This window comes from Girardinichthys multiradiatus, chromosome 3 (assembly GCF_021462225.1).
Source record: "Girardinichthys multiradiatus isolate DD_20200921_A chromosome 3, DD_fGirMul_XY1, whole genome shotgun sequence".
In the NCBI taxonomy this organism is placed as follows: Eukaryota; Metazoa; Chordata; class Actinopteri; order Cyprinodontiformes; family Goodeidae; genus Girardinichthys; species Girardinichthys multiradiatus.
In genome coordinates this window covers 6,583,382-6,595,737 of record NC_061796.1, presented here as the reverse complement: position 1 = coordinate 6,595,737, position 12,356 = coordinate 6,583,382, and the positions used below count along the sequence as shown (strand labels likewise).

The following is a 12,356-nucleotide window of genomic DNA, read 5'->3' as shown; positions in this document are numbered from 1 at the left end:
ACCATTTGTTAAACAAATACAAGCTGAGCAAACGTCAGCAAACACAGATGCCAAAGTGTACGCTTTGACAATGTGAGCAGTTCATAATAAAAATATTTCCCAGTTATTTTTTTGTTCTTTTTTAACATTCTTCTAAGTGAAATTGTGCATATTGTGCCTAATTAGCCATTTCCCCTATCCCCAGGTCATGTGACTCATTAGTATTACAATATCTCAGGTGTGAATGGGGAGAAGTTGTGTGAAATTTGGTGTTTTCAATCTCATACTGGTCACTGGAATTATGGCAAAGAACTCTCTCAGGATTGTTGCTCTACAAGATGACCTAGGCTATAAGAAGACTGCCAATACCCTGAAACTGAGTTGCAGCAAAACCATACAGCAGTTTAATGACAAATGTTCAGACCATATGCAACACATTGCATCAAATTGATGCAATTTAGTCAGCTTCAGGCACAAATATAATACTTGAGCAGCTTCATTTAATTAAGGGAAGGATAAAAAGAGAAATGTACCTGGATATTCCTGATAAGAATCCGAAGAAACGTGTGGATTTCCAAGCAAGACAATAGTTCCAATCACAGACAAGGAATCTCCTCACTGGTTTTAGAGAAAGAAAGGAAACTAGCTAGAATGGCCCGATCAGTCTTGTGTCCAACTGAAAATCTATGGAAATAACTGAACGTCAAAGAGCATTAAAAGGACACTGTGAACCAATATTTGAAGGCAGTTTGCGTGGAAGAATGTGTCAAATTCATGCCTGAGCAAAGCATGTGACAAATTTCCCCATCAGCCTACAGAGGATGTCTTAAAGGTGTCATAATCAAAAAAGGCTTTTCCTCAAAATATTTCTTCTTTGTACTTAGGACTACTTAGGTTATTTACATCTCATGTGAATTTTATGTCAATAGACATATATAGACAATAGACATATAATAGTTACTGAGAAATGCCTTGATGCATTCAATACAGTTGCATGTAACAGTGATAATACAGGTCCTTCTCAAAATATTAGCATATTGTGATAAAGGGTTAGTCTTAATACGGATGATTTTGGCATACAGCTCATGAAAACCCAAAATTCCTATCTCACAAAATTAGCATATCATTAAAAGGGTCTCTAAACGAGCTATGAACCTAATCATCTGAATCAACGAGTTAACTCTAAACACCTGCAAAAGATTCCTGAGGCCTTTAAAACTCCCAGCCTGGTTCATCACTCAAAACCCCAATCATGGGTAAGACTGCCGACCTGACTGCTGTCCAGAAGGCCACTATTGACACCCTCAAGCAAGAGGGTAAGACACAGAAAGACATTTCTGAACGAATAGGCTGTTCCCAGAGTGCTGTATCAAGGCACCTCAGTGGGAAGTCTGTGGGAAGGAAAAAGTGTGGCAGAAAACGCTGCACAACGAGAAGAGGTGACCGGACCCTGAGGAAGATTGTGGAGAAGGGTCAATTCCAGACCTTGGGGGACCTGCGGAAGCAGTGGACTGAGTCTGGAGTAGAAACATCCAGAGCCACCGTGCACAGGCGTGTGCAGGAAATGGGCTACAGGTGCCGCATTCCCCAGGTCAAGTCACTTTTGAACCAGAAACAGCGGCAGAAGCGCCTGGCCTGGGCTACAGAGAAGCAGCACTGGACTGTTGCTCAGTGGTCCAAAGTACTTTTTTCGGATGAAAGCAAATTCTGCATGTCATTCGGAAATCAAGGTGCCAGAGTCTGGAGGAAGACTGGGGAGAAGGAAATGCCAAAATGCCAGAAGTCCAGTGTCAAGTACCCATAGTCAGTGATGGTCTGCTGCTGGTGTTGGTCCACTGTGTTTTATCAAGGGCAGGGTCAATGCAGCTAGCTATCAGGAGATTTTGGAGCACTTCATGCTTCCATCTGCTGAAAAGCTTTATGGAGATGAAGATTTCATTTTTTAGCACGACCTGGCACCTGCTCACAGTGCCAAAACCACTGGTAAATGGTTTACTGACCATGGTATCACTGTGCTCAATTGGCCTGCCAACTCTCCTGACCTGAACCCCATAGAGAATCTGTGGGATATTGTGAAGAGAACGTTGAGAGACTCAAGACCCAACACTCTGGATGAGCTAAAGGCCGCTATCGAAGCATCCTGGGCCTCCATAAGACCTCAGCAGTGCCACAGGATGATTGCCTCCATGCCACGCCGCATTGAAGCAGTCATTTCTGCAAAAGGATTCCCGACCAGGTATTGAGTGCATAACTGTACATGATTATTTGAAGGTTGACGTTTTTTGTATTAAAAACACTTTTCTTTTATTGGTCAGATGAAATATGCTAATTTTGTGAGATAGGAATTTTGGGTTTTCATGAGCTGTATGCCAAAATCATTCGTATTAAGACAATAAAAGACCTGAAATATTTCAGTTAGTGTGCAATGAATCTAAAATATATGAATGTTAAATTTTCATCATGACATTATGGAAAATAATGAACTTTATCACAATATGCTAATATTTTGAGAAGGACCTGTAGTCAAACTCAATCAGCAATATCTTGAATGAACAGAGGTTTGTTTACTGCATGGTTTAAAATGGTACTGTAAATAGCATACTTGTCGGATGAAGAGTGAACGATCAAGTTGTGTAGTGCGAGACCCTCTGTTCATTCTAGACATTTTGACACCAGAGGTATCAATAACTATGGAGGTCACTGTTGGAGCCGACGTTTCTCAATTTCAGGAAAATAAAAGAAAGAAAAAATTCCACAATGTAATTTTTATAAGCATACCAAAGACAGTTTTATGTGGAAAAAGAAACTTTATTTATAAGACAAACTATGTCATAAATGTATATACAACAAAGAAGTATCCATAAAAAAAAAACTATTTTGCATGATTCCAAAATACTCAAGGCAACAGAACAAGGAGCAAAACACACTCTAATGTTTTGCAAAGGTTCACAGATACAACAGGGGGGGCAAGTTTGACGGCCAATGTACATATCCGCATATTGGTAAATAAAAGTTCACCATAATTTATGTTCATTATAATGAACATGTACAAAGCTGGTAATCAGTCTTAAAGTCTTAGTAGAAAATACTGATAAGTGTCATATCTGCTCACATTGAAACAAAACTGACCTCTAGTAGGTTGATGTTCAGTTCATGATCAAGTACACCCTCTACTATGACTTTACCTGTCAGGAAAAATATTCAGTCATCAACTACCAGTTTAAATTAGCATTTCATACCAGGCACAAAAACCAAACTTTCTCAGGCTATTAAAATTCAAATTCATGATGACACAGGATAAGGTGGAGGATTATTGATGGTTATTGTTTTTTTTCTATTTTTGCATTGTATGAAAATAACTGTCTGGTGACTAGCCAGACCACTAAATATCCAACATGTTTTTTGGACCAACGGCTGCTTCCTTTTTAGGCATACTTGAGCAATCTTAAAGTCTATCTCCATATCTGTTGTGTTTTGTTAGTTTGTTCTGTCAGAAACTATTTTAATAAATTAACGAAGGTAAGGAGCTCCTGCTTATGCAGCTTTACTAAACTAAATTAAGATTAATTTTAAAATTTTTAGTAAACCAACAAACGATTGACTATAAGTGGTTAAAGTATGCAAACATTGAGCTTGAAAATATTATAACAATAGGCATAGTCTGGTATTAGATTCTCACAGTATGATAATCTTGAGTAAAATGATCAATGTATTAAGAAAAAGATGCATAACACAGAATACTTCCAAACAGCCAAATTGGTCTTTTCTAACAGTATGAGAAAAAGTAGTAGTTTTACCAGACTGTGTGATGTAAAATGGTTGAGGTTATGAAACTGCAGCTTTAAAACTAGTGGTGGGCAAAGCTAACCAAACAGTTAGCTTTGCAAACCCATATTCCGCTAACTAAAATATTAGCTTCGCTAACACTAAACAGATAAAAAATCTTATGAAAGCTAACGCTAACCGCTAAGATGACTGCAACGCAGTCACCTTCCATAACTTGAAGAATAGCTAAACAGTTTGTAACCCCAATTGAAAGCTGCCTTCAGTTTGCTGCTGCTGTTTAGCACAGTGACGTCCTGACACAAGTAGATGTAGTAAGCATGACTAACACTCTTCGAGACATGTCCACAACAAAAAGGAACAACCCTGCTAATCCATTAAACGAAAAATGTACTCTGCGATTAGCCGTTAACAGAACCGTGCCCAGCACCGTTTAAAACCTTAGCATACCTTGATAGTGGTAACCAGCCCATGCCTAATGACAACACAAGCATCTTTAAAGCATTTTACTATTTTAATTTTCCTAGAACTACTTATTTTCCAAATCGCATGTTAAAGGGCAAAAATCCTAGTCACCTTTCTCAATTTAATTTGATTATCCTAAGATTCGATCTAAATGTAAACTCTTACCCCAACCTTTTTGGAAGCACTGGTATAATCTACAGGGTTTGGACAATGAAACTGAAACACCTGGTTTTAGACCACAATAATTTATTAGTATGGTGTAGGGCCTCCTTTTGCGGCCAATACAGCGTCAATTTGTCTTGGGAATGACATATACAAGTCCTGTACAGTGGTCAGAGGGATTTTAAGCCATTCTTCTGGCAGGATAGTGGCCAGGTCACTACGTGATACTGGTGGAGGAAAACGTTTCCTGACTCGCTCCTCCAAAACACCCCAAGGTGGCTCAATAATATTTAGATCTGGTGACTGTGCAGGCCATGGGAGATGTTCAACTTCACTTTCATCTTCATCAAACCAATCTTTCACCAGTCTTGCTGTGTGTATTGGTGCATTGTCATCCTGATACACGGCACCGCCTTCAGGATACAATGTTTGAACCATTGAATGCACATGGTCCTTAAGAATGGTTCAGTAGTCCTTGGCAGTGACGCGCCCATCTAGCACAAGTATTGGGTCAAGGGAATACCATGATATGGCAGCCCAAACCATCACTGATCCACCCCCATGCTTCACTCTGGGCATGCAACAGTCTGGGTGGTACGCTTCTTTGGGGCTTCTCCACACCGTAACTCTCCCGGAGGTGGGGAAAACAGTAAAGGTGGACTCATCAGAGAACAATACATGTTTCACGTTGTCCACAGCCCAAGATTTGCGCTCCTTGCACGATTGAATCCAACGTTTGGCATTGGCATGAGTGACCAAAGGTTTGGCTATAGCAGCCCGGCCGTGTATATTGACCCTGTGGAGCTCCTGACGGACAGTTCTGGTGGAAACAGGAGAGTTGAGGTGTACATTTAATTCTGCCGTGATTTGGGCCCCCGTGGTTTTATGTTTTTTGGATACAATCCGGGTTAGCACCTGAACATCCCTTTCAGACAGCTTCCTCTTGCGTCCACAGTTAATCCTGTTGGATGTGGTTCGTCCTTCTTGGTGGTATGCTGACATTACCCTGGATACCGTGGCTCTTGATACATCACAAAGACTTGCTGTCTTGGTCACAGATGCGCCAGCAAGACGTGCACCAACAATTTGTCCTCTTTTGAACTCTGGTATGTCACCCATAATGTTGTGTGCATTTCAATATTTTGAGCAAAACTGTGCTCTTACCCTGCTAATTGAACCTTCACACTCTGCTCTTATTGGTGCAATGTGCAATCAATGAAGACTGGCTACCAGGCTGGTCCAATTTAGCCATGAAACCTCCCACACTAAAATGACAGGTGTTTCAGTTTCATTTTCCAACCCCTGTAGCTCTACATTGATTTTGAGGACACCGACACATGTTTAAAATGTGCATTTTAAACCTGGCCTCTTGCATGCTCCATATAATGGTGAAATAGGTCTGAAACTGCAGGAAATGCATCTCCACACACAGCACACTCTAAATTTTCTGAGGGGCCTTCCTTTGATTTGCTGGCATTTTTAGTCCAGGGTGCTTTCACATGTTTAAGGAGTGTAAAAGGTTTTCCGGGCCCATTTTCTTTAATTTTGCCAGTGCAGACATCCTTTTCTTGGACTAAATGTGTCTTGTTGGAACAATGAGTGGAATGATCTATGTCTTGACCGCAATTTGGGAACAAAGGTGATGTTTGAGAATTTAGATCGGGGCATTTTTGTGACGGGCTTAAAATAGAGCTAATTCTGTCGGTCGATGGATGTGATGTTGCTGGATTATTTTTGCTGGGAGAGTGAGGAACTTTGTCTCTTGAATGAGAAATGTGAGCATCTGTGAGCAAGACTAAGTCGGTCTCCTTGCGTAGGTCTTGCACTGAGGAATGGCAGAGCTGATGAGTGAACAGCAGATCAAGCGTCCTAAAGCTACATCTGCACTGCTCGCACTGATAAGGCAGGAAAACTTTCTTTGGCCGCCCTTCGATCCAGTGGAAATCGGGGTGCTCATTCATGTGCTCTCTGTAAGAAATCGCAAATCGAAAACCCCGCCCACATCGCGGACATGCGAAGCGGCCGCTCGGCTGCCGATGAACCCTCTGGTGATGCCACAGTTTTTTCCAGCTTCCCAGTGTCTTTCCGCACTGGACACAGGGATACATTTGGTCGTGAGAATGTGTGAGCATGTGGGCTCGGAGCCTGCTCATATGTCGGAACTGTCGGCCGCAGCTTGGACACAGGTATTTCCTGGGGTCAGATCTGTTATCCAGTTGGTTTAGCCTTGAAACGAGATACGAGACGGGAAGAGGCGGGCTGACTGGTGTCTGAAGGGGCTTGTTTAAATTAACAGGGCGTTTTTTGCGAAGGTTATTTGGTCGTTTTTTCTGTGGTTTAATATCTGAAGCTGCTACAAGAGGTGGATTGGTGCCTTTTGAAGAGCTTTGTGTAGGCACTCCATAATGAATCATCGACATCATCTCTTCCTCCTTCATCGTGCTGGACATATTCTTTTCTGCGGGGCACCTATTCCGATGGGCTTCAAAATCAGACATCACACTGAACAGCTTGTCGCAATACAAGCAGCGGAACAGCTTTGTGCCTGTGTGCTCCTTCATGTGTTTGTTGAAGTTCTGCAGATGTTCGAAAACGTTCTTGCAGATATGGCACGTGTATGTCAGCAACGGCTTTATGCGTCTGTTGGTTTGGGAATCGTTACTGCCTCTCACTGGTTTGCACGTGTGGTTTTTTGCATTGCTGTAGTGGGAGAAGGACTTCTCGCAGCGGGTGCAGTTGTAACGCTTCACTGTCCAGTGCGTCAGCTCATGCACGCGGAGGAAATAGGACTGCCCAAAAGCTCTGCCACATATGTCGCACTTGTAGGGCTTCTCTCCTGTGTGGATACGGATGTGTCTCTTCAGGGCGGACTGGAATGGGAACGTCTTGCCACAATACTGACAGGTTTTGCTGACTTTCTTTTCAGGTGCAGATTCCTTCTGAATTCCTTGGGTGCTCTTGTTGCTTCCGTCTTGGCTTGGTTTTTCAATTTTCTTGTTTGGAAAAGTCTGGGGCTGCTGGTCCACCCCCTGTGTGTGCGTCTCCATATGAGCGGCATACTGCGCAATGGAGACTCTGACCTTGCACAGCTGACATTTTTGATACATGTTGTTCTTTAGGTGCATCTTGAGATGAAGATTTAAGTTGGAGTTTTTGGTGAATCCTTTCCCACATTCTGCGCATTTGAAGGGCCTTTCTCCTGTATGAATGCGCTGATGAACAATTAACTGGGACAAAAATTTGAACAGACGGCCACAGTAGCTGCATTTCAGCAGGTTTTTGCCCCCTTTTTTAACGTGGATGATATTATCTTTGACATCTGAGCTAGCTTCTGTTTTCACATCAACACAGTCAGGTTTTTGTTCAACTTCAGGCGTAGCCTCCTGTTTTTCTACATGGTTCTCGCTCATCACCATAACTCTGATTACTCTTCTCTTTCTTTTGCCGCCTTTCTTGCACCTAAAAACTGTTCGCTCCCTGCTTAGTAATTTCACTGAGGTGTCAGCACTGTTTTGAGAAGACGTATGACTATCTGATACAGGAGTTAGAGCATCAAGTTCTGTCTCGGCATTCTCGGATTTCACAGTTATAGATTGTGGTGCTTTTTTAGAGAATGATACTAAATCTGTGCTAGGAGATTCTGCCCTCTGCACATCTGCATTAACTGGAGGATCAAATGATTTGGAAGTTTTTACCTGAGACTCCTGTCTGCCATTTATCCTCAAAGGCTTCTTTTTATCGGCGTATTCAGGTTGAGTGAGGCTTACCAAATTTAATCTGTTCAGATCCTCTGCAGGAATCTTTTCAGGCTCTGGAGGGGATTGCAACTCCTCTGTTAGTTGCATCTGCTGCTGTTGTACTGACAACTCAGCAACATTACTGTTCATCTCAGTCTCCTGTTTATCAGCAATCCATCCCACCTGTTTATCTGTCTCTGCTTTCCCTGCACAGGCTGCCACATTGCTCAACACTGACGAGGCCTCTTTGGAATCATCCAGTGTTGCAACTTTTGCAGGAACTTGATCATTAATCAGAGGTTTAGACCTTCTTCTCCTAACTCCATGATTGTAAATTGGGTTACTGTTCTCTGTAGAAGTCCTCTCTGTTTGCTTTATGTCATTATTACTATCAGATTTTTCTTTCTTCATTAAAGGATGTTGTTCTCCTCTACTCCTCAGGGTCCATCCAATGTTATTAGGACGAGATAAACTGGAACTGGTGGCAGATGTCTTTGAGACTGTATTTTGTGAAGTTGTAGCTTCAGATTTTTTTGGCCGTCCTCTTCTTCTTTTTACCACCAATTTAGATTCACCATCTATTTTATCATTCAAGACAGCATCAGAACCTGATTTTTCATTTTGAGACGATCCGCTGATTATACGATGGTCTGAATCACCAGTGTTGGGGTTGACTGAAGAGCCTGGCAAAGATATTGTGGCGCTGAACTCCTTACGCTGAGCAGCATCAATGCCAGCAATGCCTGAGTCCTTTTTCTCTTTAGACAGAGGTGGTCTGATTTTAGCACGCTTACCGCGCTTTCTTTGGACCTTTTGACAATCTGTTGGAGAACTCATAGAAGTCAGCAGAGATCTCGTATTCATCCTCACTTGTGACAACGTATCCTCACTTGGCCGACAACTTCTGTCAGTAGTTTTCGAGCTTAGATGGATGTCAGACTCCACATGTTCTGAAGCCCTTAGAGCAGTCTGATTCATATCTGTTGCATTTATGTCCTCACTGCCTCTCTCATCATCAGGTATCTGTTGACAAATAGGGAAATATAGCCTCGAATGAATCAATGTTAGGTTGCCAAACTATTTAAACAACTAAAACAAATTCATACTACATTTTTTTCTTTCCCCATAAGATCTTTTTGCAAAAAATAATTGCTAGTGCATGCTGATTAACAAGTTAGGTAATAATACAGTGCCATGCAAAAGTCTTTATACCAGCCTAACGTTTTTACATTTTGCCACATTACAACCAAAAACTTCAATTTATTTTATTCGGATTTAATGTGATGGACCAACAACACTACATGGAGGCAGCAACATGCTGCGGGGATCCCCTTCTTCAGCAGAGTCAGCTAAGCTGGTCAAAGCTGACAGAAAGATGGATGGAGCAATAGAGAAAGAAAACCTTTTAGAGGCAGCAAAAGACTTGTGACTGGAGCAGATGTTCACCTTCCAGCAGCACATTGACTAAATATCAAGCCACAACTATAATTGAATGATTTACATTAAATCATTTTTGTGTGTTAGAATGGCCCACTCAAAGTTCAGATCTAAATCTAATTAAAAATCTATGTGAAATCTTGAAAACTACTGACTGCAGATGCTCATCATTCAATCTGACTGAGCTAGCACAAGATGGCAAAAAGATGTGGGCAAAAGTTTCAGCCTATGAATGTGAAAATATGGTAGAGACATACTAGAAAATACTTGGTGGTTCCATTACTCAGAGTGAATATTATGCACACTACACTTTTTATGTTTTTATTTCTAATAAAAATTAAAGTCAGGCATCCTTTTGCCTTCACTGCATTGTGTTGGTCTATCACATAAAAAACCTTCAAAATATGTTGACGTTTGAGGTTTTAAAATGATAAAACATAAAAATGTTCAAACGGTATAAATATGTTTGCAAGGCCCTGTAAGCTTAGACCGTGAGATAATATAGTGTACTGAAAAATTAAGACTGCACATGCATGAATGTACTGCTAAAAATAGCAAGTTCCCAGCATCAATACGGTTATATAACCCAGGCTTTACATTAACATGTTTTTTATTCTCAGTGGCTACCTGCTTGCAGTCTGATGGGGTATGTACAAAACTGCAGGGAGGGCTTGCAGAAGTTAAATGAGAGTCTGTGTTTTGGTCACCGCTTCCTCTGCCAAATGACATTTTAGTTCCCATGGCACGACGTCTGCAGGAAAAATTGACAAAGACGAAGTGATGTGTAATGGAATAAAATGTTTTATCACAATGCCTGGCATTGATATTTAGCATTTACAGCCTAAAAGCATGTAAAATATGGATGCAAAGCTGGTTTGTGTCAACAGCTTACAAGTGGTTGGTTGCATTGTGCTTGTGCGGGGATGATAAACAAGCATGGGCATCATCGGTTAATGGTGGTATAAATCTGAAGCAGACAAATGGGCTGTAATGAAACATTCCATCAAGGTCCATTCACATACTGCACAGTCACTCACTATGAAAATTCACACAAAAATGGTAAACCATACTATTTATTTCTACAATAAAAACCCTTTCAACATCCTAAAAAAAAGGTTTGATGCCATTTCAAATTGTTGTAAAATACAGCAATAACCAGCTGTTGGGGAAGGACCTCAGAAAACAATCCCTGGAGTTTATTTCAGTTTTTCCACTATAGAATCGAAACATTGCATTTCAGTGGGGGAATATACAAAATATACTATTCTATACTTCTACAAAGGTCACAGTTAGTTTTCACTTTGAAAATGAGCACTATATCCTTAAGTCCAAGGTAATTTGTCTGCTGTATGCCCATAACCACTGACCAAAACATCAAAAACACTGAATGCATTTGAACATCAGATGCATCATGAAATGACCGGAATTAGAGGATTTAGATCTTCACAGGCGCTGATCAGTAATCGGCCGGCTGGAAACCAAAAATCTCATCTTCTTTTCAATAAGTGAATGCACAATAAATCAGAATTAACAGTTCTTTGAAAAAAAACAACACTCTATGGTGTAGAAGTTGTTGCTGAGTGAAAACGAGTGATTTTCCACAAACTCTGGTGGCATGAAGCAAACTCGCTGAACCACTGTGGCGAGGCACGGCTTGATCACTCAACTGCTTACCTTTGCAGTAGCTACAGGAGTGACATCTGAAGCACTCTGACTCTTTATCAATGAGCTCCAACACATATTTTGGCGGAATGCATAACAGAGTTGCGGTAAGAGACAGCTCTGTAAACGTGGGCTATTTTAGAAATAATTCTAATTTACTGTTAAGACATTTACTCAAAGTTGGAAAAAAAAAAATCCCTATTTTGGTCCCATTTATAGTTCTTAGACAATCCGGAATAAACTAAAATCGGTATCGACAGAGCTTTGCAATGTCGCCAATCAAACAAAATCCCTTATCAGTGCACTTCTAAATGGAAAATATAATAATCTACTTTTCATAGCAAAGCTAAATTGGAGATACACGCTGCAACAACACAACACTAAAGCATTTGGAGACAACAATTGTGTAAACAACCGCAATAAAACCCATTCAGTTTGTCCGGATGAAGAGCAGGTTGATGTTATCAGCCTGCTCTTCTGCAGTTGAACAGTTCATCTTATGGAGATTTTCTGACCAACAATGACTTGTGTTTGTGCCTCACATTTAACCCCATTCATACCGAACGGACACAATGGCTCAAACTTGTTTCCCAAGCCAATCTTAGTCGTTTTAACCTCTGCATCTAGCTGGTATTTGACATTAGAAACTAATAACAGCATTACCAACAATTAATGTGAGGCGTTTATGGTTCGGTAGGCCAGTTCGCTACCTGTTTCTTAAAACGTTGCAGGCCAACCGCACCAAACCGTTAACCCCAGCATCTGCCTGCAAAACTTTGTTTATTAGTAAAAGGAGTGGGTAAATCATTTCACTGCAGCGGTTTACGGAGCATGTTGGACGGTAATAAATACAAAGTGCTTGCCTTGCCTGCGTGGGTACAAACGAGTCGGAATTGGTTTCTGCGTCGCAGGCACTAACCGTTGCTCCGCTAGCTAACACAAGCTAACTCAAACCTAGCTTCCTCTGTGGCTGTTTAAAAACTTTTTACGTCGTAACAGTGACCTGGACACCGAGCTGCTAACGAGGACCGGGCTGTACCTTCTTCTCGGGGCAGTTTTCTGAAACTGGGCACTCGTTATCCATGCACAAAACAGCCCGACTAATGCTAATAACGCCGTGTGGGTTAAGAG

At 41.3% G+C, this 12,356-nt stretch overlaps 1 protein-coding gene across 1 annotated transcript; it reads right to left on the bottom strand.

Annotated features, from left to right (window-relative positions):
• Positions 1-5,574: 5,574 nt before the first annotated feature.
• si:dkeyp-84f3.9 (zinc finger protein 208) lies at positions 5,575-11,944 on the bottom strand. The gene is made up of 4 exons (XM_047359277.1): positions 11,936-11,944; positions 10,456-10,530; positions 10,191-10,314; positions 5,575-9,149 (listed from the first exon to the last, which is right to left on the bottom strand). Exons 3-4 carry the CDS (start codon positions 10,302-10,304, stop codon positions 5,745-5,747), a joined length of 3,519 nt encoding a protein of 1,172 aa, XP_047215233.1. The 5' UTR covers positions 10,305-10,314; positions 10,456-10,530; positions 11,936-11,944; the 3' UTR covers positions 5,575-5,744.
• Positions 11,945-12,356: the final 412 nt, after the last annotated feature.